Source organism: Trichomycterus rosablanca, chromosome 15 (assembly GCF_030014385.1).
Source record: "Trichomycterus rosablanca isolate fTriRos1 chromosome 15, fTriRos1.hap1, whole genome shotgun sequence".
Lineage (NCBI taxonomy): Eukaryota > Metazoa > Chordata > Actinopteri > Siluriformes > Trichomycteridae > Trichomycterus > Trichomycterus rosablanca.
The window spans coordinates 11,768,788-11,795,939 of record NC_086002.1 but is presented as its reverse complement, the minus strand read 5'-3'; the positions used below and the strand labels follow the sequence as shown (position 1 = coordinate 11,795,939).

The 27,152-nt window shown below is 42.5% G+C and overlaps 2 protein-coding genes across 2 annotated transcripts; one reads left to right on the top strand and one right to left on the bottom strand.

Annotated features, from left to right (window-relative positions):
• poll (polymerase (DNA directed), lambda) lies at nucleotides 1-15,855 on the bottom strand. The gene is made up of 8 exons (XM_063009746.1): nucleotides 15,661-15,855; nucleotides 12,918-13,215; nucleotides 11,478-11,610; nucleotides 6,399-6,713; nucleotides 6,127-6,300; nucleotides 4,951-5,079; nucleotides 2,328-2,496; nucleotides 1-1,453 (listed from the first exon to the last, which is right to left on the bottom strand). The coding sequence occupies exons 1-8, from the start codon at nucleotides 15,767-15,769 to the stop codon at nucleotides 1,092-1,094; spliced, it is 1,689 nt and encodes a 562-aa protein (XP_062865816.1). The 5' UTR covers nucleotides 15,770-15,855; the 3' UTR covers nucleotides 1-1,091.
• A 207-nt stretch (nucleotides 15,856-16,062) lies between these two features.
• On the top strand, nucleotides 16,063-26,119 carry dpcd (deleted in primary ciliary dyskinesia homolog (mouse)). Its single transcript, XM_063009747.1, has 6 exons — nucleotides 16,063-16,168; nucleotides 17,395-17,475; nucleotides 17,827-17,942; nucleotides 20,336-20,469; nucleotides 21,607-21,709; nucleotides 25,881-26,119. The coding sequence occupies exons 1-6, from the start codon at nucleotides 16,063-16,065 to the stop codon at nucleotides 25,983-25,985; spliced, it is 645 nt and encodes a 214-aa protein (XP_062865817.1). The 3' UTR covers nucleotides 25,986-26,119.
• The last annotated feature ends 1,033 nt before the right edge of the window (nucleotides 26,120-27,152 follow it).

Here is a 27,152-nt window from a genome sequence, read left to right as displayed (position 1 = left end):
AAACAGTGAGGGTGGGAGAGACTGAGAGAGAGCTTATAGTCCGGATTTAGCGGCATCTAATTCCACTTTTTTGGACGCTCAGAGAAGCTTTAAGGGGAAGAAGATTTTCATGTGATGATGTGAAAGCAGCGGTGCATCAGTGGCTACACGTTCAATCAAAAACGTTTTTTGCTGATGGCATTAAAAAGTTGGTACGACGCTAAAGTGATGTCATTTGTGTCTGAAATTCTTAATAAATAGAACCCTCGTACTTAAAGTTGTTGGAATAAACTGGAACATCAATTGAAGCTATCTTAACTAACATCAGCCCAGCCATACAAATGCTCTTTAGATTGAATGGGCAAAGATTTCCACAGACACACTTTAAAGCCTTGTGAGAAGCTTTCTCTGAAAATATGATTTCAATTTAAAATATATTTTGTTTATGCATTTTCTCCGATTGCCCTATTGCATCATGCTTCCTTTCCACCAATGCCCATCCCCGCTCTGATCGAGGAGAACGAAAGTAACCCACGCCCCCTCCGACACGTGGGCAGCATGCCGTACGCATCTTGTCACCTACACTTTGACGACTGCAGTGCAGATCAGCACTGTGTACGGAGAGACACAACCTGACAGCACTTTTTTCCCCATCTCTGTGCAGGCGCCATCGATCCGCCAGCAGAGGTCGTAACTGTATTAGTTATGAGAGAGACCCTATACGACTTTTAATATCCCACCCCTGTATGAACAACAGGCCAATCTTTGTTCATGTGGCTGCTCAGCCCAGCCGGCAGGCAGAGCTGAGACTCGATACGGTGTATTCGAGATCCCAGCTCTGGTTCCAGCGTGTGTTTTTACCGCTGCGCCACCGAACGGCCAACATAATTTGTTTTTAAAATAAGATCCAACATGCTCATGGTCAAGTGTCCTAAAGCCTTTCATGATTTGCTTATTTAGTTCATTTAATAATGTTTATAAGTGATAAAAACTTTTCAGATGTACAAATTCATATTGGCATCTGTAGTCAGCAGCTAGAACGTGGTGCAACTGTATTCAAAGCAAAAAAAAATTTTTCACATTATTTTGTTACGTATTTTTAAAGCAGTCTACTACCAGTCTCTCTCAAGCGGTTCTCGGTATGGGATGCCCAGGTGCTCGAAGACTGATTTTTCTGTAGGTGTGCTCAATGGCATACCCGGTGCCACTTTAACGGCATGCTGGCGCACCACTCCGCTGTTTAGCGAGTGCTCAGACAGACTCATAGACTTGGTCTTAGCAAGCGCACGCATGGACCGGTTGAAGTGGGCTGAGCCGGTGAAGTAGAGCATGGCGCAGGCGAACTCGGCGTATGGCACCACAATGACGTCGAGCCTTCGATGACGCTGGCCCTGGCCTGGTAGGAGACACACTCCCATGTACTTCTTCTGCTCACCATTTTCCTCACGGCTCACCAAATCATCAGTCAGAAAGCCTGGTGAACACAAATAAGGAAAACACACACACACATATATACAACGATCAGCCATAACATTAAAACCACCTCCTTGTTTCTACACTCACTGTCCATTTTATCAGCTCCACTTACTATATAGGAGCACTTTGTAGTTCTACAATTACTGACTGTAGTCCATCTGTTTCTCTACATACCTTTTTGGCCTCAGGACCACCACAGAGCAGGTATTATTTAGGTGGTGGATCATTCTCAGCACTGCAGTGACACTGACATGGTGGTGGTGTGTTAGTGTGTGTTGTGCTGGTATGAGTGGATCAGACACAGCACTGCTGATGGAGTTTTTAAACACCTCACTGTCACTGCTGGACTGAGAATAGTCCACCAACCAAAAACATCCAGCCGACAGCATCCGGTGGGCAGCGTCCTTTGACCACTGATGAAGGTCTAGAAGATGACCAACTCAAACAGCAGCAATAGATGAGCGATCGTCTCTGACTTTACATCTACAAGGTGGACCGAATAGGTAGGAGTGTCTAATAGAGTGGACAGTGAGTGGACACGGTATTTAAAAACTCCAGCAGCGCTGCTGTGTCTGATCCACTCATGCCAGCACAACACACACTAACACACCAGTGCTGAGAATGATCCACCACCTAAATAATACCTGCTCTGTGGTGGCCCTGTGGGGGTCCTGACCATTAAAGAACAGGGTGAAAGTGGGCTAAGAAAGTATGTAGAGAAACAGATGGACTACAGTCAGTAATTGTAGAACACTTTGAAAAGAATCATTTCCCCCTAAGAAGTCAAAGAAAACTAATGACTAATGACTTCACTATTTCTGAAATTTACTCTTGGAAAATCGGGAAACCAGTGAGGCTGAGTGTAATCATACCACTCTGATGGAGAAAGTGAAGCACTTTGCTGAAGATGCCCTTGTGCGAATAGCCGTTGGGATGAGTGATGAGCACGTCTACGTCTCCACAAGTGGACTTACCACGCCGGTACGAGCCACACGCCACCACCAGCAGCTCGGGGTTCACGCTGTGCGCCGCTTCCTTTACCTGCCAATAGGAAACAGAGGTTACACACTGATATTGACATTTATTTAGTTCAGTTTATTAGGATTTTAATGTCATGTTTCACACACTTTGCTTACATTCATGACAGAACAGGTAATTCAAGTTCAATGTCAAACAATGTCAGTCATGGACAATTTTGTATCTCCAATTCACCTCACTTGCATGTCTTTGGACTGTGAGAGGAAACCTGAGCTCCCGGAGGAAACACACATAGACACAGGGAGAACATGCAAACTCCACACAGAAAGGACCCGGACCGCCCGACCTGGGGCTTGAACCCTGGACCTTCTTTGCTGTGAGATGACAGTGCTACCTACTGAGCCACCATGCTGCCTGGTCGGATACTGACGGTCACTTTTGGTCAGAAGTCCTGGATTTAACTAGAAAAAGTACCTAAAACTTGTAACTCAACATCCCCTAAACCTAAAATCTTTGAAACTCAACGCCCTTCGTCGAGAAATTTGTACCCCTAAACTCAACGTTTCCCTTAAACTCAACGTGTTCAGTTTGTTTTTCAAAAATTTATTTCTTTAATTTCAAATTAACAATGAACAGTCGCTTTGTTCTGTGCTTCGCTTGAGTGGTGCAGTAAAACGTCATCAAAGTGTGAATATGAGACGAATCTGCATTTGTGTGGAATAACCGTCAAATTCACTCTAAAAGCTCCAGATGTATCTGTGTTTATCTGGATTTCCTTCTGTTTCACTTTTAAACTTGTGGTACAGCTCAGGGCTCTGAGAAATTGTAAGAATCAGCTTTTTATTTCAGTGTTTTTATTTCATATTTGTTTTATTGTCAATGTATAAGTGTCTAAAACAACCCCATTATTTCACATATGCCTAAAATATATGCAGTTCCACGGGACCATGGAACGCATTTACAGGTTTCCCATACATCCTTATATCACTGTATATTCAAAAATCAAGCAACAAAAAAGTTGAAAAATAAGAATGGCTTACTAGTGATCAAACCTATAAGAAATAAATGTAACGATTCACACATATAACTAGGAAAAATACACATGGAAAAGGCTTTAATTGAAGCCTAATTTAAGTGTCAGCCCCCAAAATTAGATGATCTAAAGTCTATTTGTGCTGTCTCCTATTATTTAGGTATAAAGTACACTGATCAGCCATAACATTAAAACTACCTCCTTGTTTCTACACTCACTGTCCATGTTATCAGCTCCACTTACCATATAGGAGCACTTTGTAGTACAATTACTGACTGTAGTCCATCTGTTTCTCTACATATCTTTTTAGCCTGCTTTCACCCTGTTCTTCAATGGTCAGGACCCCCACAGGACCACCACAGAGCAGGTATTATTTAGGTGGTGGATCATTCTCAGCACTGCAGTGACACTGACATGGTGGTGGTGTGTTAGTGTGAGTTGTGCTGGTATGAGTGGATCAGACACAGCAGCGCTGCTGGAGTTTTTAAATACCGTGTTCACTCACTGTCCACTCTATTAGACACTCCTACCTAGTTGGTCCACCTTGTAGATGTAAAGTCAGAGACGATCGCTCATCTGTTGCTGCTGTTTGAGTTGGTCAACTTGTAGACCTTCATAAGTGGTCACAGGATGCTGCCTATGGGGCACTGTTGGCTGGATAGGTTTGGATGGTGGACTATTCTCAGTCCAGCAGTGACACTGAGGCATTTAAAAACTCCAGTGTCTGATCCACTCATACCAGCACAACACACATTAACACACCACCACCGTGTCAGTGTCACTGCAGTGCTGAGAATGATCCACCATCTAAATAATACCTGCTCTGTAATGGTCGTGTGGGGAGAGTCCTGACCACTGAAGAACAGCATGAAAGGGGGCTAACAAAGCATGCAGAGAAACAGATGGACTACGGTAAGTAATTGTAGAACTATTGTAGAAGTGCTTCTATATGGTAAGTGAAGCTGATAACATGGACAGTGTGTGTAGAAACAAGGAGGTGGTTTTAATGTTATGACTGATTGGTCTATGTACAAGCAGAGGTAACTTGCATTGCAAATCACCCTGTCAGAGCAGGAGTACACATGCTATTCTCATCTCCTGAACAGGAACAACCAAGCAGTACTGTAAGAATACAACTGGCTTTGGTCCTCGACTCAACAAGAGAGCAACGGGAGCTGACTAAAGATGCGCCAATTTTTAGGAGCTCCTCAGGGAGAACAGACACACTTGCCGCTTCTGGTTCCTCCATCATGCAGCAACGAAAGATTGACAGCCCTCTAAAAGCCAGAACTAACAGTTTTTTTTTCTTACTGCTTACACATTACACTATAAAATTAACCAATGTTTAGAATAGCTCAGCATGTAAGGATAATACAGAGTTGAGAACTCATTATAGGGTTGGGATGGTCATTTCCTTTATTACACTGTCTTTATTACCGCGGTCTATTTAACTGTTTGCTTACAGTTATGAATAAGGTACAGACCGTTTTCTCAATAGCAGCTGCCTCGCTTCTTGGCATCCGGTCCAGGAAGTCGTCGTAGTGCTTCAGACCAATATTTATAGTGTGAGTCAAGGTGGCTTTGGTGCGAATGTCCTCCAATGTACGAAATCCCTTAAATGATAAGAACGATACAAGACGGGTTAGGTAAAATGCCAACCCACAAATAGACAAACTATTTGATGCATTTGATACAATAACTATAATTAATTAACGATCCGAGCGGCTCGCTGAGCGACTGAGGAGAGATATCTAGCATGTTGAATATCTGGATCAGTCGGTTGCGACTGGCAATTAGTATGGTGAGGGGGATAATATAGTTCAGAATACATTAGCACACGCACAAGCTTTTCAATATTTGTGATCTTAGTCAGTATCTATCAAAAGTGGTCCAAGGAAGGAACAGCGGTAAACCGGCGACAGGCTGATGCACATTGGGAGCAAAGGCTGGCCCGTGTGGTCCGATCCAACAGACGAGCTACTGTAGCTCATATTGCTGAAGAGGTTAATGCTGGTTCTGATAGAAAGGTGTCAGAATACACAGTGCATCACAGTTTGTTGTGTATGGGGCAGCAAAAAGGGGACACAATATTAGAACGGTGGTCATAATGTTATGCCTAAACGGTGTAATTTCATTATAGATTTTTCTAATCCAATAATCATTCTTAAAGAAATAAATACAACATCCCAATGCTCTTATTAACATAAATAACATTCAAGTGCGTGTTGCATTCCCAAACTTCGAACCCCTTGGCCAAACCAAGACAAACCCTGTCCTGTGTGTCAGTAGCGAGTAGTTATTCTGTTATTCACATCAATTAAACCATTATTGCTGTTCATTTTACATCTACAGCATTTAGCGGACGCGTTCATCCAAAGTGACTTACAGTACTGTGACAGCATACTGTCTAAGCAATTGAGGGTTAAGGGCCTTGCTCAAGGGTCCAACAGTGACAACCTGGCAGTGGTGGAGATTGTACCAGTGACCTTTTGATTACTAGTCCAGCACCTTATCCACTAGGCTACAACTGCCCTGTTTAAGTACACCCATATTAAACCCATGTTAAGACAAAGCACCATTTGAATAAATGATTTCAGTTCAGGTTTTCGAACACACCCATTGTGAAATCCTATTTTAGCTATTCATTTAGCTATTCTTACCTGTTGATACCAAAGCTGGGCAGTCTTGGCACCAACCCCCCAGATGTTAGTGAACAGCTCCAGGACGGGCACGGCCTCTCCAAACTGATCCAGCTTTCTCAGGTGCCCGCTGTCCATGATCTCTACAATCTTAGTGGCCATGCTTTTGCCGATGCCTGGAATCTTATGCGCTTCCTGTCAATTGTCAGATCAGAGGTTTTAAAAACAATCACCCCAAAAGTTCATTTTAGAATGATTTCAATGTAGTTAATTCATTAAGCTTTATGCCTGACCTCGTATGAAGTGACCGGCTTGTTGTAGCTCTTGAGGGCATTGATAGCTTTTGAGTAGCTCAGTGCTCTCCACTTGTCACCCGTGTGCGTATAAACCTTAGCTAACTGCTCCAGCTTGTCAGTGATGTGCTGGTTATGGTTCTTGCTTTTGGTCTGGGATGACTGGGCGCACACCCACTTTCCAGGCAATCCAGACTTCTCCATCTGTGCATCATTAGAAACACTTGAATCGTGCTTAACCCCGCTGATGAGGGCCTCCAAATCGTTCTGTGACACGCCGTCTTCCTCTAGAGGTTCGTCTTGAGTCTCGGCCACCTATAAAACGTGACGGAAAGGAATGTAGTTCTAGGATCAGCTCTTTTTTTGGCCAATGTCAAAGTCATAGTAAATGTAGGCAGCTGGCCTTGTGTTAAACAAGCCAGTCGAAGCAGGTTTCTGTATACAAAATTCTGCACAAGAAATGAGATTTGTGGCAACCGACTGAAATTTTACACTTGTTATAGCTTGTTCACATTTGTTATACCTTAACAGCCAGTTTTGTGTTGTTGGCTAACAGGACTAACATTGCTTGTTTTTTTTTTTATCCTGAATTTACAATCTCAGCGATGTGACAACAAATTATGACAACAAAGTGCCATTAGTTTTCTATTAGTGATGCCAGTGACAGAGTGTCAAAGTTGAGAGTTTTACTCTATGCAAATAAGAAGTAAACAATGCAGTGATAATGAATGAGTTTTATGTGGTAGAGCAGAAAGGACCTATCTTTCTTTCTACCAGTCTAAGACATAATTCACTAATGGATCCTTCATTCCATGTGAAGCCTTTATCAAAGGCTTTATCCTTGTCAGGGTCACAGCAGGTCCAGTTGCACTGGAAACACTGGCCGCAAGGCATGGAACACCCTGAACAGGGTACCAATTCATTGCAGGCTTTTGGCCATCCCTGCCTCAGATACAGCCAATCATGTCATTTTTACAACATGATGTAGTGAGTGTTTAAAACACTCAGTGGGGCGGCACGGTGGCTAAGTGGGTAGCACTGTCGCCTCACAGCAAGAAGGTCCTGGGTTCGATCCCCAGGTGGGGCGGTCTGGGTCCTTTCTGTGTGGAGTTTGCATGTTCTCCCCATGTCCGCGAGGGTTTCCTCCGGGTGCTCCGGTTTCCTCCCACAGTCCAAAAACATGCAAGTGAGGTGAAATGGAGATACAAAATTGTCCATGTCTGTGTTCGATATAACCTTGTAAACTGATGAATCTTGTGTAATTCTGTAACTACCGTTCCTGTAATGAATGTAACCAAAGTGTAAAACATGACGTTAAAATCCTAATAAACAAACAAACAAAACGCTCAGTGCTCAAACATTTTGAAATGGCGATCAAAACACAAGTCACTGGACTTGACCTTGATGATCCAAGCAACTATCGGGCCATTTCTAATCTCCCTTTTCAGGACAAGCACAAAGAACATCTTGCCTTCAAAGATTTGTTTGAGGAGGTCTCAGTCTGGGTTTAGGGAAAATCACAGCACTGAAACTGCGCTTGTCAGGATTACCGATGACCTAATGGTTGCAGCTTATTGTGGATTTTTGAGCATCCTTGTTCTGTTAGATCTTGACCCAGTATGACACACTGCAATGACCTAAAAAAATCTGTTGGCATTTCTGGTACCGTCCACTCCTGGTTTCATGTCTCTCAGACAGACAACAATTCGTCCTAATAGGCTGCAATATGTGCAGAACTCTGTTTATTAAATTAAATATACTTAAAATTCGAGGAAACATGTTGGAGAAGGTCTTTACTTGTTCCAGCATGACTGTGCCACATAAACAAAGTCCTGATCTAAACCATATTAAACAGCAAGAGAAACTGAAACCAACATGATTGGCTGACATCACTAAGTCTCTTTGGAGCGAATGGGCCCAAATTGCTAAAGATACACTCCAAAGTTTGGTAGAAAGTAGGGCTGCACGATATTGGAAAAAACTGACATTGCGAATTTTTTTTCCTGCGATATATATTGCGATATTAAAAAATGCAGGAATTTTCACCACATTATTAATAATATTAATAATGCATGTACTTTACTCTAAATAAGGGGCTCATCTGTGAAAAAGGGTGGTACCTACAAGGGATACAAAAGATTATGACAAGCTACAGGGGTTGGACAAAAAAACTGAAACACCTGGTTTTAGACCACAATAATTTATTAGTATGGTGTAGGGCCTCCTTTTGCGGCCAATACAGCGTCAATTCGTCTTGGAAATGACATATACAAGTCCTGCACAGTGGTCAGAGGGATTTTAAGCCATTCTTCTTGCAGGATAGTGGCCAGGTCATTACGTGATGCTGGGGACAACGACACATTTGGGCACAATTTGGACATGTTCACTGTGGGGTGTACTCACTTATGTTGCCAGCTATTTAGACATTAATGGCTGTGTGTTGAGTTATTTTCAGAAGACAGTAAATCTACACTGCTATACAAGCTGTACACTGACTACTCTAAGTTATATCCAAGTTTCATGTCTATAGTGTTGTCCCATGAAAAGATATAATGAAATATTTGCAGAAATGTGAGGGGTGTACTCACTTTTGTGATACACTGTATATATATATATATATATATATATATATATATATATATACAGGGGTTGGACAAAATAACTGAAACACCTGGTTTTAGACCACAAAAATTTATTAGTATGGTGTAGGGCCTCCTTTTGCGGCCAATACAGCGACAATCCGTCTTGGAAATGACATATACAAGTCCTGCACAGTGGTCAGAGGGATTTTAAGCCATTCTTCTTGCAGGATAATGGCCAGGTCACTACGTGATGCTGGTGGAGGAAAACGTTTCCTGACTCGCTTCTCCAAAACACCCCAAAGTGGCTCAATAATATTTAGATCTGGTGACTGTGCAGGCCATGGGAGATGTTCAACTTCACTTTCATGTTCATCAAACCAATCTTTCACCAGTCTTGCTGTGTGTATTGGTGCATTGTCATCCTGATACACGGCACCGCCATTGGATGCACATGGTCCTCCAGAATGGTTCGGTAGTCCTTGGCAGTGACGCGCCCATCTAGCACAAGTATTGGGCCAAGGGAATGCCATGATATGGCAGCCCAAACCATCACTGATCCACCCCCATGCTTCACTCTGGGCATGCAACAGTCTGGGTGGTACGCTTCTTTGGGGCTTCTCCACACCGTAACTCTCCCGGATGTGGGGAAAACAGTAAAGGTGGACTCATCAGAGAACAATACATGTTTCACATTGTCCACAGCCCAAGATTTGCGCTCCTTGCACCATTGAAACCGACGTTTGGCATTGGCACGAGTGACCAAAGGTTTGGCTATAGCAGCCCGGCCGTGTATATCGACCCTGTGGAGCTCCCGACGGACAGTTCTGGTGGAAACAGGAGAGTTGAGGTGCACATTTAATTCTGCCGTGATTTGGGCAGCCGTGGTTTTATGTTTTTTGGATACAATCCGGGTTAGCACCCGAACATCCCTTTCAGACAGCTTCCTCTTGCGTCCACAGTTAATCCTGTTGGATGTGGTTTGTCCTTCTTGGTGGTATGCTGACATTACCCTGGATACCGTGGCTCTTGATACATCACAAAGACTTGCTGTCTTGGTCACAGATGCGCCAGCAAGACGTGCACCAACAATTTGTCCTCTTTTGAACTCTGGTATGTCACCCATAATGTTGTGTGCATTGCAATATTTTGAGCAAAACTGTGCTCTTACCCTGCTAATTGAACCTTCACACTCTGCTCTTACTGGTGCAATGTGCAATTAATGAAGATTGGCCACCAGACTGGTCCAATTTAGCCATGAAACCTCCCACACTAAAATGACAGGTGTTTCAGTTATTTTGTCCAACCCCTGTACATCTTTGTACTCGGTTGAAACTGAGCATTTAACTAAGAAAGCTTCAATATCACATGAGGGAATTAACAGGATTGACAAAATGGGTCATTTAATATTTTATTTCACAATCAAAAACTCTTCAAGTGGTAAACATTATTAAAAAAAAAACTATACAAACAAAAGAGCAGCTATACACCTGTTCGAAATCCGAGATGCCTTACTAAGCTCACTACTGAGGCATCTTAATATTTCAATGTTATTCTGACTCAAGAACGAGTGAGAATCGGAAGCGTCCTCTGTGATGAAGGCAATCCCAGAATTCATTGCGGCATCTCTTCTCTCACAGAAAAATAAACATGGCTGACGGTGCGGACAAAGTTATTTTCAAACGTAAATAAATAATTATTGATTTTTAACCAGTGTTTTATTTGCAAGTTTGGGCTTGTCAGCAAATGTAACAGTTTTCTGTACACCAATCGAGATGTTATATTGACATGTTAGCGCTGTCCCACCTCATTCCATTGGTTTTAATGGCAAGATGCTAAATGCTAAACCTGATGGAATCGCTAAGTAGCGCGTTCGAATAACCTGCCTTATAAGTCAATGACTTATTAGAATCCTCTCTACTGAGGCAGCTGCCTATGTAGGTAGTAAAACAGCGAGGCAGCTCACTAGGTTTTCGAACACACTGGTAGATGTGTCATGGAAAATGAGAACGTGTGAATTTCTGTTTTGTGTCATGCAGCAAAAAAGTTGTAGCATGACGTATTTGATTTAATTTGCATTAAGTGACATCGCACGTCCTGCGATGTGGCTATTGCGCATGCACACGTCGCGATGACGATGCTGAAACGATATATCGTGCAGCCCTAGTAGAAAGCCAAAAAGGGGACTCTATATTGATTATTTGAAATGGGATATAAAACAAACTGACTGTCAGGTGTCCATACATTTTTGACCATATACCGCATGTCCAGGTGTACCGTGATTTGTTACATATTTCAGCTCTTGGCTGACCTGTAATACAGTTGCCTTGACTTACAACCACAAATATTCTGACTGACTTGGATCAGTGTAAACCTTCATAAACTTGGGACGATCAGGACTGCTGTTCAGATCATCATCTGCATTATAGCTTTAAAACACTCGATAACAGGGACTGAGCAAACAAACAAAAACAAACTTATGGATTTCGCAGATACAGACCTCCTGTCCTCCCGTTACCGTGGTCGCTGGATCCTCTTCAACTAGTCTGTGATCCAACTGTAGTGTTGTTTCTTCGGGAACAGGGACGCTTGAAACGTTCTTTCTAGGTTCCTCTACAGGGGTTTGCGGAGGACTGCAGAACACAAAGTGAAGAGCCCTGCAACATCATGTATGCACTAAATGCACTGAAACAAATACACTGATCAGCCATAAAATTAAAACCACCTCCTTGTTTCTACACTCACTGTCCATTTTATCAGCTCCACTTACCATATAGAAGCACTTTGTAGTTCTACAATTACTGACTGTAGTCCATCTGTTCCTCTGCATGCTTTGTTAGCCCCCTTTCATGCTGTTCTTCAGCACTGCAGTGACACTGACATGGTGGTGGTGTGTTAGTGTGTGTTGTGCTGGTATGAGTGGATCAGACACAGCAATACTGATGGAGTTTTTAAACACCTCACTGTCACTGCTGGACTGAGAATAGTCCACCAACCAAAAACATCCAGCCAACAGCGTCCCATGGGCAGCGTCCTGTGACCACTGATGAAGGTCTAGAAGATGACCAACTCAAACAGCAGCAATAGATGAGCGATCGTCTCTGACTTTACATCTACAAGGTGGACCAAATAGGTAGGAGTGTCTAATCGAGTGGACAGTGAGTGAACACGGTATTTAAAAACTCCAGCAGCGCTGCTGTGTCTGATCCACATTATCCCTCGTACATAAAAACATGGTTTGACAAGATTATAGTGGAGGAACTTCAATGGCTTGCACAGACCTCAATCCCACTAAACACCTTTGGAATGAACTAGAATGTTGATTGTAAACCCGACCAACTGCCTCACAAACACACTTCAAAATCTTATAAAAAGTCGGCCGCTCAGGTGGTGCAGCGGTAAAGTACGCTAGCGCACCAGAGTTGGGTTTCTAGATGCATCGTATCGAAACTCAGCTCTGCCTTTCCGACTGGGTTGGGCGGCAGTATGAACAACGTTTGGCTGTTGTTCAGGGGCTTAGGGGTGGAGTCGGAGCATAGGTCCTCATAACTGGTACGACTGCGGCCCCTGCTGGTTGACTGACGGCGCCTGCACGGGGCTGAGGAATAACACTGAGGGGGGTGTGACCCTCCGTGTGCAGTGTCTCTCGGTGTATGAACTCGGCTCGTGCAGGTGAAAAATGCAGGCTGTACTGATTGCGTGCCGGAGGGGGCGCAAGTCAGTCGAGTGGCGTCCTCAGTCAGCGGCAAAAAGGGTCGAATCAGTATAGAGGACACAATCAGGGTAATTGGACACGATTAGAATGGGGATAAAAGTTGGGGGGGAAAAAAGAAAAATCTTATAAAAAGTCTAGCCATTTGAAATTAATGCCCACTGTTTTGAAATAACATGTCCCATAATTTAATGGGATTCTTAATGGCGTAAGGTATGATAGAAATACCTGTCAGATGAAAGTAGCCTATAGTCCTCTGTGCTCAGCAGTCTTTTCTCCGAGATACAACCACTGAGCCAAGTACACTTTACCAGCTGCACATCAGGGGGGAACATTTCCATCCTCAGCAGCCTCAAGGCACGCTCGCTGTCCACCGACTCGTCCACAACCACGTGGGTGCAGCTGGGACTGAAAGCGCTTTCGACCTGGCCTCCATTCTGCACGATCTGCTGCTGGAATATGTCACAACGTGCTTTCCCGATGCCAGCAGGAACTATGTGGATGCAGATGTCCTGAAATATGTTCCCTAAGAGTAAGAAAACAGCTGCTGAAAATAGCTGAACAACAGGGATGCACGGCAGGCTTCTGAACCCGATCCAGATGGACACAAAACAATAATGAAATTCTATAGTAGTGCACACAGTGCACAACACACCTGCCTGTAATCTAGCAAAAAGCCCTTGTCCTGCTAAGGTTGTTTATGCTTCTAATGTAGAGCCAACAGTTTGGGGAATGCCTATTCAGGTAATCTAGCAAACAGAATAGGTGCATTTCTTTACAAATAAATTGTATTTATGTTATGGTTGGGTGCTCAGGTGGTGCAGCGATAAAATAAGGCTATCAGCCTGTCAGGCACCTATGTTTTTGGGGGTGGCCAAGGCTTCGCTGAGGTTGTTTATGCTTCTAATGTAGCGCCAACAGTTTGGGTAAGAGCTATTCCTGTAATCTAGCAAATTTTTTTATTATTATTTTTTTAATTATCTATCTTTTTTCCCCGCAATTTTTTATCCCTATTCTAATCGTGTCCAATTACCCTGATTGTGTCCTCTATACTGATTCGACCCTTTTGCCGCTGACTGAGGACGCCACTCGACTGACTTGCGCCCCCTCCGGCACGCAGTCAGTACAGCCTGCATTTTTCACCTGCACGAGCCGAGTTCACACACCGAGAGACACTGCGCACGGAGGGCCACACCCCCCTCAGTGTTATTCCTCAGCCCCGTGCAGGCGCCGTCAGTCAACCAGCAGGGGCCGCAGTCGCACCAGTTATGAGGACCTATGCTCCGACTCTACCCCTAACCCTGAACAACAGCCAAACGTTGTTCATACTGCCGCCCAACCCTGTCGGAAAGGCAGAGCTGAGTTTCGATACGATGCTTCTAGAAACCCAACTCTGGTGCGCTAGCGTACTGTACCGCTGCGCCACCTGAGCGGCTCTGAATGTATTTCTTTAGAAACAAATCAACTGTACGTTATGGTTGAGTGCTCAGGTGGTGCAGTGATAAATTAAGCTAGCCCACTAACGCTGGGACTGAGGGTTCCAAGCACCAGCCGTGCTATTGGCCTGTCGGACACCTACTTACATACACGATCAGCTATGTTTTTGGAGGTGGCCAAACCCGGCCATAGATTGACATCAAATTTGTTGCATTGCACCCAGTGATTTAGAAAAAACCAAACTGCCATGACGCTTGCCCTGCTGAGGTTGTTTATGCCTCTAATGTAGAGCCAACATTGTGAGGAAGGCCTATTCCTGTACTCTAGCAAACAGGATAAATGCATTTCTTTAGAAAAAAAATAAATGTATGTTATGGTTGGGTGCTCGGGTGGTGCAGAATAAATTTAGCTAGTCCACTACTACTGGGGCCTAGGGTTTCAATCACCAGCTGTGCTATCAGCCCGTCAGGCACCTATGTTTTTGGGGGTGGCCAAGGCCCCGCCATGGATTGGCATCGTGCTCGAATTTGTTACTGAATTGCACCCAGTGATTTCGGGGAAACCGAATTGCCGTGACGCTTGCTCCGCTGAGGTTGTTTATGCTTCTAATGTAGAGCCAACAGTTTAGGGAATGCCTATTAAAAAAATAAGAAATTGTATGGTATGGTTGAGAGCTCCACCATGGATTGGCGTCCTGGTTAAGGTTTCTCACTTCTCTGCACCCAGTGATTCCGGGGAAACCGAATCGCCGCGACACTTGCCCCGCTGAGGTTGTTTATGCTTCTAATGTAGAGCCAACAGTTTGGAGAAGGGCTATTCCTGTAATCCGGTGATTCCGGTATCTAGCTAGACCACTGTGCTATCAGCCTGTCAGGCACCTATGTTACCTCCACCATGGATTGCCGTCCTGGTCAAGGTTTCTCACGGAATGAATGTATTTCTTTAGAAAACAAATAAATTATGTTATGGGACTTAGGGTTTCAATCACCAACCGTGCTATCAGCCTGTCAGGCACTTCAGGTATTTTGGGGGGGGGTCAAGGCCCCGCCACAGATTGCCATCTGGATTTGTTACTGCAATGCACCCAGTGATTTCGGGAAAACCGAACCGCTGTGACACTTGCCCTACTGGGGTTGTTTATGCTTCTAACGTAGAGCCAACAGTTTGGGGAAGGTCTTTTCCTCTTCCAACATGACTGTGCTTGTATCCACCAAACAAAGCAAAGTGCATGAAGACCTAAACTCAACTCAGGATCTAAACTAAGCTTAAAATTAAGGATTTAAATGTTTTGACAATCCACCACAAGCCTGAATCTTGGAGTTTTGTAATCATTAACAAGTGGACCGTGGAATGAATCTCTGGTGTACGGAACACCGTTATCGTGCGCTTTCTCAATAGTTATTATGTACTATTCGGTGCTTTTGTAGTTTTATCTAAAATTTGGAATTCTATTAAATTGCTAATAGTTTTTTTTATTTTTAATAAACACTTAATAGCCACTACAACTGGCACATAAGTTTTAACGCAACATTACCAGTGATTGTTTGAAGTGGAATCTTCTTCACTGCTGGAGCTTCTTTACTCTCATTCGATCGGCGTCTTTTTACTTTTGGAAAGGCTTTCACGATGCCCTGGGTCTCCATTTAGCAGCACTGGACCTCCTTTTATTTAAATAGTGATTGTATTTTAAATAATTAACATTTTAGTGTTTACAAACATCCTTCCTTAAAATACAAACGAAAACATGCGAGGTAAACAATCACTTCCGGGACATCATTGTTGTTGTTTTTTTTTTTTTCTCTATGCAAACTAAAGTGTTAAAATTTAAAATTAGTGGTACATTAAAATATTTGTATAATAACATGTATTAAAAATAAATTTATATGATTTAATGGTAAAATACGTTTTTGTTTAATTTGGGGTCAAGTCGGTTTCTATGGTAACCTGTGGCGTGGTTCTGTTGAGGGAGCTAGACAACATGGCTGTTCAGTGCTGGTCTGATATGCTAAAAGCTGCTAAGAAAACAGCGCTAATATCTGATGGTATGTACCACAGCTTTTATATTTTAATGTTAAAACATTTCTAAACATTTGGCAATGTTATATAATAAATGTTAGACCCCGGTGTAGCACATGGTCACTGTTTTTTTTATAATATATATCACACCATACACTCAGTTTGTTGAGCAAGGATTCACTTCATGTCTTTACAGTATTATAATATTGCACATTTAATTTAACAGACAATTCGGTACAAATACTATCCAGATCTACCCATTTCATGTATTATACCTGTAAACAAACACTAATTACTCAGTCTAAAGAAGAGGGATATAGTTTAATATTAACATATTTAACATATTTAATTCATGAATCGACTCCGAGTCATCCAAACCGACTCTCTGTACATAGTAAATAAAAATGCCTTAATTCGTCCTTCATGTTCATGTATCATATCTGTAAACAAACTCTAATGTACAGATTACTCAGTCTAAAGAAGAGGTATATATGGGGCATCATGCATCCAGTTTTAGGGGCAAGAATTCAAGATTTAAGTCCAAACAATGAACATATTGAATTTATGAATCGACTCAGAGGAATCCAAATCGACTCTCTTAATAAATTATTAATCTTAATAAATAAAAATGACTTCATTTATCCTAAAGGTATTTTTTTACTTAGATTTTAAAACACGACCGCAGCGATTTATTTACATTTACTTGGCAGTGATATGGCCTGGGCAGCACAGTGGCTCGGTGTGGTCCTGGGTTCGTTTCCCAAGTGGAGCAGTTCGAGTTCTTTCTGTGTGGAGTGCTCCAGTTTCCTCTCCCAGTCCAAAGACAGTCAGGTTAATTGGAGATACAAAATTGCCCTGGGTGTGACTGTGTGTGTTTGCCCTGTGATGAACTGGCGACCTGCCTGGGGTGTTTCCTGCTCTTGTCCCTGTTAATTGCACCCACCTACGTGGTGGTAAAACATTCAATTAATGAAATTTAATTTAATGGGCAGTTAATACAAATACTATCCAACACTATCCACATTCATTCAAACACTAACATACAGACTACTGAGTCTAAAGAAGAGGTATACATGGGGCATCATATATCCAGTTTTTAGGGGCAAGGATTTAAAATTTAAATGGTAACATTTAGTGTTGCTGAAATAGATAAATGCACTTGTTTGAAGATTTGTCTGTATGTTCTGTTTTTTAACACCCTAAATCAGGGTAAATTTGGGCAGAAATTAATATGTAAACTCTGTTCTTGCAGGAAAGAGGAAGGTACACTACTTGTTTGGAGATGGCACCGAAATGGCTGAAGAATATGACATGAAAACCGATGAACTTATCTGTAAGTAACGTTCAACTGTTTTTCTGGTAGCACTGTCACCTGCCTCATAGCAAGAAGGTCCTGGGTTTGATTCCAAGGTGGATCGTCTGGGTCCTTTCTGTGTAGAGTTTGCATGTTCTCCCCATGTCTGTGTGGGTGTCCTCCGGGAGCTCCGGTTTCCTCCCACAGGCATGCAAGTGAGGTGAACTGGAGATACTAAATTGTCCATGACTGTGTTAAACTTGAACTGATGAATCTTGTGTAAGCAGTAATTACCTGTCCTGTCATGAATGTAAGCAAAGTGTGCAAAACATGACGTTAAAATCCTAATTAATACATTTTCCCTAAAGGCTAAAACTTTTATTTTTTTAGCACGTCGGTTGCGCAATAAAACCAAACTTGGAGGACAAGGATCATGGCAGGTGGAAGTGGGGGAAACAGGCTCAAACCCCACAGAAACTGGAGATATTAAAGAAAACAGCTCTAATGTAAGTGCCTAAATATTTCTCATGCATATGCGTTAGGTCTTTGCATAATTCGTAGATCAGGGAATAGCTAGAAAGTAATAGCTACAAGCATGAACATGCCAATTTCCATGGTTAGGGCATTAAAAAGTTTAAAAAAAAAAGTAATTTAGCAACATTCTTTAGTAAACCAGCCTGAAAAAGAACATATATATCTCTCTCTATATATATATATATACAGGGGTTGGACAAAATAACTGAAACACCTGTCATTTTAGTGTGGGAGGTTTCATGGCTAAATTGGACCAGTCTGGTGGCCAATCTTCATTAATTGCACATTGCACCAGTAAGAGCAGAGTGTGAAGGTTCAATTAGCAGGGTAAGAGCACAGTTTTGCTCAAAATATTGCAATGCACACAACATTATGGGTGACATACCAGAGTTCAAAAGAGGACAAATTGTTGGTGCACGTCTTGCTGGCTCATCTGTGACCAAGACAGCAAGTCTTTGTGATGTATCAAGAGCCACGGTATCCAGGGTAATGTCAGCATACCACCAAGAAGGACAAACCACATCCAACAGGATTAACTGTGGACGCAAGAGGAAGCTGTCTGAAAGGGATGTTCGGGTGCTAACCCGGATTGTATCCAAAAAACATAAAACCACGGCTGCCCAAATCACGGCAGAATTAAATGTGCACCTCAACTCTCCTGTTTCCACCAGAACTGTCCGTCGGGAGCTCCACAGGGTCGATATACACGGCCGGGCTGCTATAGCCAAACCTTTGGTCACTCGTGCCAATGCCAAACGTCGGTTTCAATGGTGCAAGGAGCGCAAATCTTGGGCTGTGGACAATGTGAAACATGTATTGTTCTCTGATGAGTCCACCTTTACTGTTTTCCCCACATCCGGGAGAGTTACGGTGTGGAGAAGCCCCAAAGAAGCGTACCACCCAGACTGTTGCATGCCCAGAGTGAAGCATGGGGGTGGATCAGTGATGGTTTGGGCTGCCATATCATGGCATTCCCTTGGCCCAATACTTGTGCTAGATGGGCGCGTCACTGCCAAGGACTACCGAACCATTCTGGAGGACCATGTGCATCCAATGGCGGTGCCATGTATCAGGATGACAATGCACCAACACACACAGCAAGACTGGTGAAAGATTGGTTTGATGAACATGAAAGTGAAGTTGAACATCTCCCATGGCCTGCACAGTCACCAGATCTAAATATTATTGAGCCACTTTGGGGTGTTTTGGAGAAGCGAGTCAGGAAACGTTTTCCTCCACCAGCATCATGTAGTGACCTGGCCACTATCCTGCAAGAAGAATGGCTTAAAATCCCTCTGACCACTGTGCAGGACTTGTATATGTCATTTCCAAGACGAATTGACGCTGTATTGGCCGCAAAAGGAGGCCCTACACCATACTAATAAATTATTGTGGTCTAAAACCAGGTGTTTCAGTTATTTTGTCCAACCCCTGTATATATAAACTTAAAAAAAGTTGAATATTGCACTGTTTTATAAAATGTATTGCAGATATAAAACCATAATTACTGTGATGGTGATAATTGTCTGTGCTTGGGGAGGTGCTGGTTATAAAGTCTGACAGCAGCAGGAAGAAAGGAACTGCGATATCCCTCCTTTGAGCAACTCAGGTTGAGAAGCCTGTCACTAAATGAGCTGCCCAGTGCTGCCACTGTCTCTCATACAGTGGGTGAGAAATGTTCTCTATTAAGAAAGACAGCTTGGCCATCATCCTTCTTTCACCTACCACCTCTACAAAGCCCAGGACAGAACTTGCCTTCCTGATCAGTTTCTTCCTGTCTGCTGTCTTAATGCCGCTACCCCAGAAGACAACTCCATAGAAAATGGCTGATGCCACCACTGAGTTGTAAAAAGAGTTGAGAAGGGCCCGCTGTATTTAAAAAGACTGGAGCCTTCTCAACAAATGAAGTCTGCTCTGGCCTTTCTTGTACAGTGCAGAAGATACTATTCCTAAATCTAACCACAAATGAGTTTGTTACACTATCGTGAGTTCACTTGATGTCAGGTTCTATGGTCAAGTAAGGCAAAAATAAAGCTTTTAGCTACAAAAACACCCAACATGGGGTTGGTAGAAAAATTCATACAAAAATGGTATGTTAAACACATGTTAATCAAGCCTTTGAGTCCACAAGAGAGGATATTTGGATAAAGATGCTTTCCAGTTACTCTGATTCATGTCAACAAGCATTATAGAAGAAGACTTTTTGTACTGAAACGGTGATGGCAGTGTCTGTTATACACTTTCTTCAAATAAATTAACTTCAGCTAAAGGATAGATTTCTGTTATAATCTTTAAACATAAGGTAATCTTTATTTAATTTATGTTTTTTTATTAAAAAGACTTTCACATTGATTTCCTTTCGCAGCCAGTGTTTATACGCAGAGACACGAAGACAAGTTTCCAGTGGAGGGTCCGTAACATCCCGTATCCTACTGAAACCTACAACATTTCAGTAGAGCCTTTGGAAAGATGCTGCATCATCCGGACCACAAACAAAAAGTAACTCAAGTCTTTATGATTGATTTTAGGAATGTTAAAATTTGACAGCCGAAACATCATGCAGTGATATCCTAGCAGTAGTGCGGCTTAAACCCTTAATCATTTGACCAATAGTATGGTACCGTAACCACAGAGCTATGACTGTCAGAAGTCTGCATCTACGAATAGCCAGTTTCTCACGCTCAGATCCGAGTGGACCAGTAACTTGTGGATTTTTGTGAATGATTTAGGGTGTTATGTTCTATGATTTCTGTCTGAAAACCTAGAGCTCTTTACATAAAAGAGCAGCATGGTGGCTCAGTGGGTAGTTTTTAAACACCTCACTGTCACTGCTGGACTGAGAATAGTCCACCATCCAAAAATATCTAGCCAACAGCGCCCCGTGGGGAGCGTCCTGTGACCACTGCTAAAGGTCTAGAAGATGACCAACTCAAACAGCAGCAACAGATGAGCGATCGTCTCTGACTTTACATCTACAAGATGGACCAACTAGGTAGGAGTGTCTAATAGAGTGGACAGTGAGTATTTAAAAACTCCAACAGCGCTGCTGTGTCTGATCCACTCATACCAGGACAACACACACTAACACACCACCACCATGTCAGTGTCACGGCAGTGCTGGGAATGATCCACCACCTAAATAATACCTGCTCTGTAGTGGTCCTGGGAGAGTTCTGACCATTGAAGAACAGCATGAAAGGGGGCTAACAAAGCATGCAGAGAAACACATGGACTCCAGTTAGTAATTGTATAACTACAAAGTGCTTCTATATGGTAAGTGGAGCTGATAAAATGGACAGTAAGTGTAGAAACAAGGAGGTGGTTTTAATGTTATGGCTGATCTAGTATGTGTATGTTATGTGCAGTGGTAGTTCAGTAGTTAAGGTACTGAATTAATAATCATAAGGTTGTCAGTTTAAGCCCCACCATAGCCACGTCGCCACTGTTTGCCCTTGAGCAAAGCCCTTAACCGTTGGTTCCTCAAATAGTATTTAATTATACCTCACTTTGGATAAAAGTGTTTGCTAAATGAGGTAAATGTAAATGTAATGTAATTTCAACACTTGTCCTACAGGTGGAACTATAGACCCAAGTGACAGATTAAATGCGTTTACTTTTCCCCATCTTCTTTTCTAGGTATTACAAGAAATTCAATATTCCAGACCTTGACCGCTGCCAGCTGCCTCTGGAGAGCTCGGCCTTGAGCTTTAGCCACGCCAACAACACTTTAATCATCAGTGTATGTTAAGATGTTTTATATGATCTCATTCTGTAATACTTTGCTTTGTAAATCATGTTGTGTATTATATTGCACTGTTCTATATGTCGTCAGCCTAATTATACATGTGGTCATTATACTAAATATAGGCAGTGTGGGGACTCTGCAGATTAGTGAGGGATCTGGGTTTCATTTTTGTCTCTGACTACTCACTCTGTTGGGCCTTCGAGCAAGGCCCTTAACCCTCTTAGCTACAGGGGTGTCATACAAAATCTGACACTGTGCTCTGACCCTGGCTTCCAAACTAGGTGGGATATGCGGAAAAAGAATTTCATTGTACTGTACACCTGTATATGTATATACACTGATCAGCCATAACATTAAAACTACCTCCTTCTTTCTACACTTACTGTCCATTTTATCAGCTCCACTTACCATACAGAAGCACTTTGTAGATCTACAATTACTGATTGTAGTCCATCTGTTTCTCTACATACTTTTTTAGCCTGCTTTCACCCTGTTCTTCAATGGTCAGGACCCCCACAGGACCACCACAGAGCAGGTATTATTTGGGTGGTGGATCATTCTCAGCACTGCAGTGACACTGACATGGTGGTGGTGTGTTAATGTGTGTTGTGCTGGTATGAGTGGATCAGAGTTTTTAAATACCGTGTCCACTCACTGTCCACTCTATTAGACACTCCTACCTAGTTGGTTCACCTTGTAGATGTAAAGTCAGAGACGATCGCTCATCTTTTGCTGCCGTTTGAGTTGGTCATCTTCTAGACTCTCATCAGTGGTCACAGGACGCTGTTGGCTGGATATTTTTGGTTGGTGGACTATTCTCAGTCCAGCAGTGACAGTGAGGTGTTTAAAAACTCCAGCAGTGCTGCTGTGTCTTATCCACTCATACCAGCACAACACACACTAACACACCACCACCATGTCAGTGTCACTGCAGTGCTGAGAATTATCCACCATCCAAATAATACCTGCTCTGTGGTGGTCCTGGGAGAGTCCTGACCATTGAAGAACAGCATGTAAGGGGGCTAACAAAGCATGCAGAGAAACAGATGGACTACACTCAGTAATTGTAGAACTACAAAGTGCTTCTATATGGTAAGTGGAGCTGATAAAATGGACAGTGAGTGTAGAAACAAGGAGGTGGTTTTAATGTTACAGTTGATCGGTGTATACAATGGGGCCAAAAAGTATTTAGTCAGCCACTGATTGTGCAGGTTCTCCTACTTAGAAAGATGAGAGAGGTCTGTAATTTCATCATAGGTACACTTCAACTATGAGAGACAAAATGAGAAAAAAAATCCAGGAAATCACATTGTAGGATTTTTAAAGAATTTATTTGTAAATTATGGTGGAAAATAAGTATTTGGTCAATAACAAACAAGCAAGATTTCTGGCTCTCACAGACCTGTAACTACTTCTTTAAGAGGCTCTTCTGTCCTCCACTTGTTACCTGTATTAATGGCACCTGTTTGACCTTGTTATCTGTATAAAAGACACCTGTCCACAGCCTCAAACAGTCAACCTTGGCCAAGACCAAAGAGCTGTCGAAGGACACCAGGAAGAAAACTGTAGACCTGCACCAGGCTGGGAAGAGTGAATCTACAATAGGCAAGCAGGTTGGTGTGAATAAATCAACTGTGGGAGCAATTGTAAGAAAATGGAAGACATACAAGACCATTGATAATCTCCCTCGATCCCGTGGGGTCAAAATGATCATGAGAACGGTGAGCAAAAATCCCAGAACTACACGGAGGGACCTGATGAATGACCTGCAGAGAGCTGGGACCAAAGTAACAAGGGCTACCATCAGTAACACACTACGCTGAGAGGGACTCAAATCCTGCAGTGCCAGGCGTGTCCCCCTGCTTAAGCCAGTACATGTCCAGGCCCGTCTGAAGTTTGCCAGAGAGCATATGGATGATCCAGAAGAGGATTGGGAGAATATCATGTAGTCAGATGAAACCAAAATGGAACTTTTTGGTAAAAACTCAACTCGTCGTGTTTGGAGGAAGAAGAACGCTGAGTTGCACCATACCTACTGTGAAGCATGGGGGTGGAAACATCATGCTTTGGGGCTGTTTTTCTGCAGTGGGGACAGGACGACTGATCCGTGTTAAGGAAAGAATGAACGGGGCCATGTATCGTGAGATTTTAAGCCAAAACCTCCTTCCATCAGTGAGAGCATTGAAGATGGAACGTGGCTGGGTCTTCCAGCATGACAATGATCCCAAACACACCGCTCGGGCAACAAAGGAGTGGCTCCGTAAAAAGCATTTCAAGGTCCTGGAGTGGCCTAGCCAGTCTCCAGACCTCAACCCCATAGAAAATTTGTGGAGTCCGTGTTGCCCAGCGACAGCCCCAAAACATCACTGCTCTAGAGGAGATCTGCATGGAGGAATGGGACAAAAAACCAGCTACAGTGTGTGCAAACCTGGTGAAGACTTACAGGAAACGTTTGACCTCTGTCATTGCCAACAAAGGTTATGTTACAAAGTATTGAGTTGAACTTTTGTTATTGACCAAATACTTATTTTCCACCATAATTTACAAATAAATTCTTTAAAAATCCTACAATGTGATTTCCTGGATTATTTTTTTCTCATTTTGTCTCTCATAGTTGAAGTGTACCTATGATGAAAATTACAGACCTCTCTCATCTTTCTAAGTAGGAGAACTGACTAAATACTTTTTGGCCCCACTGTATATCTATACCTACTCTGATAGTGCCTAAGGTGTAAGTGCCTGATTGAGTGCCTGATTGAGTGCATAAAGTGTGTGTTGGCTTGTGATGGATTAGTATTGTATTCATGCCTCACACCTAGTGTTTTTAGGTGCCGCTGAACCCACCAAGATCCTAATGAGTAAAGCACTTACTGCTTAGAAAGGTATACAGTATATAGTAAATACATATAGTAAAACAATAAATACAAAAGAAATCCATTTTAGGCATGCAAAACGATATAAACTACACACAAACTGTCAAGCACTAGAAGTTATTGGTGTGCATGTCAAACTATAAGGGGATCAGCATGCAAAGTATATGGAGCGCATGAAAATGTTTCTGTTTAACAGGCTAAGTACTTTGTGTGCATGTAAAAGTGTCTCGTGCAAGCTTTAAATGATCTGCTGCACATGAAAGTTTCTTTTCAATGTGAAAGTACAGTATCTGGTATGCACATTATGTGTTTTTTGGAGCATTCAAGTAACTGATGTGCAGTTAAAGACGTTAAATATCTTTAGGGCAGAAAAATGTTTTTGTAAGCACTTAAAAGTATCTGGTGTACACAAAACATTTATTGTAAGCAATGCTTGATCATCAAAGTGCGACTAGGAGACGAATCTGAATTTGTTAAATTGCAGTGTCAAATTCACTCTGAAAGCATCCACATGTATCTGTTTTCAGGTGGATTTTTCTTCTGTTTCACTTTTAAACTTGTGTTCTAGCTCGGAGTTTTGAGAAATTCATTTAAGACTGGGTTTGACTTGTAATCCATACAAACGGTTTGTTGTTTCAATGTAAAAGCTTACACGCATACACATGTATGGACCACATTAGGTCATTCTCCTGAAAGCGGGACCATGGAATGCATTAACAGGTTTCCCATACATTCTTACGGGAAAAAATACCTTGAAACTCGACGCCTTTTAAACTCGACGCCACTTCCAGAACAAACTGATGTTGAGTTTCAAGGTACCACTGTGTCTGGTGTACAAGCTGTATTCTTAAAAGAAATGCAAAAGTATTTAGTGTAAAGAAGTGGCCAGCAGCTTTACACGTGACAGAGGGAGCACGTGCCAGCCTGGCAGCCCTCCTCGGCCAGCGTGGCTGTCGTGCAGCCGGCAAAGGTTTTCGGAGTGCACAGGGAAATTCAGTATATTCAAATTAGGACGATGCAAAATCGGATTTTTTACTCAACGCTGGCAGGGTGCTTTTAGGAGAATGACCTGATGTGGTCCTACAGCTGCGTGTAAGCTTTTAGACCGAAACTACTAACTGTTTGTATGTATTGTATGGATTACAAGTCAAACCCAGTCTTAAATGACCATCCTAAGGCCAAATGCTTACAAAATCATAGTTTATTCTCAAATTAGATCTGATTTCAGTTCATCTGGAGCAGTGAAGTAGTGCTCACCATGTTTGTATTCATTTCTTCCAATTCTATCTCAGTATAAGAAGCCCAAAGAGATGCTGGTGCTGGAACAGGAGCTGATGAGGGAATTGAAGAAACTGAAGGGGACGAATGAAGGAGACGTGGACTGTAAAACCCAGTGAACTGACGTGGACATCGCAGTGTTATGTGCATCTGAATCGCAGCCTTGTCCTGCATCCTGCTGTGCTTTAATAACGTATATACACATACAACATAAGCATCTTAATATATAGATATGAAATACATTTTGATGTCACAGATTGTAAATCTTTTCAACTTATTATTGTTCTTTTTAGTACCAGGTTTGCTGCACATTGTTTTTGGGCCTGAATGCTGATTAGCCAGATCACTTGAGAATGTGCCTTTGTGTTCATTGGCTTGTATTAAAAACTAAATTTTTGATGATGCAAGTGCATATGTCTGTGATAATCTGGTTTGGGGTAGCACAGTTGCCGCATAGCAAGAAGGTCCTGGGTTCGATTCCCAGGTAGAGCAGAGTTTGCATGTTCTCCCTGTGTCCCAAAGTCCAAAGACATGCAGTCAGGTAATTGGAGATACAAAATTGTCCTTATGTGTGAATGTGTGTGTGTTTGCCCTGTGATGGACTGGTGACCTGTCCAGGGTGTTTCCTGCCTTTCGCCAAGTGAATCCTACTCACCGTCACCCTGACCAGGATACAGCAGTGGGAAAACAGACAATGAATGAATTTGGTTTGCTCCAGCATAGATGCCCAACATTTTTACTTATATTTTACTTCTACATACAGTATATACGTATATAAATATCTATAAAAAATAGTTAATTATGCTTTCACTTATGACAACACCTATTTAAAAAAAAAAAAATTCAAATACATTTATTGATTGTTCATTACAGGATATACTGTATAATAGAGGGTACGGGTGCATTAGTAAAACATTTACTGTTAGATCACTACCGCTTGGATCCAGGGTTTGAATCTCAGTGCTGCTCTTGGCCAGTCTGGTGTCTACACAGACATGGCTGGCTATGTCTAAGGGAGAGGGGGTGGCTAAACAGCCAAGTCTTTTGTAGGTGCAATTGCGGTGTGCTTTCAGTGCTGGTCCCAAGCCCAGATAGAATCAAGGAGGGTTGCGTCAGGAAGGGCACTCGCCGTAAAAACTGTCCCAGATAGGTGATCATATAATCAGGACCAGAATGATCTGCTGTGGTGACCCCTAAATACAGGAGCAGCAGAAGGAAAGTTAAAAAAGCAGAGCAAGCAGCTCACCAGCCAGCAGAAGATTGATTATACAGAAAGCATTGACATT

Excerpts from the sequence above, each read along its gene's own strand:
- dpcd (XM_063009747.1), top strand. The coding sequence starts at position 16,063 with ATGGTAACCTGTGGCGTGGTTCTGTTGAGGGAGCTAGACAACATGGCT. Across the intron at positions 16,169-17,394 it reads AACAGCGCTAATATCTGATG|GAAAGAGGAAGGTACACTAC; the intron begins GTATGTACCACA and ends CTGTTCTTGCAG. Across the intron at positions 17,476-17,826 it reads GAAAACCGATGAACTTATCT|CACGTCGGTTGCGCAATAAA; the intron begins GTAAGTAACGTT and ends TTATTTTTTTAG.
- poll (XM_063009746.1), bottom strand. The coding sequence starts at position 15,769 with ATGGAGACCCAGGGCATCGTGAAAGCCTTTCCAAAAGTAAAAAGACGC. Across the intron at positions 11,611-12,917 it reads AGGCTACTTTCATCTGACAG|TCCTCCGCAAACCCCTGTAG; the intron begins GTATTTCTATCA and ends TGTGTTCTGCAG. Across the intron at positions 2,497-4,950 it reads CAGCTGCTATTGAGAAAACG|GTAAAGGAAGCGGCGCACAG; the intron begins GTCTGTACCTTA and ends TCCTATTGGCAG.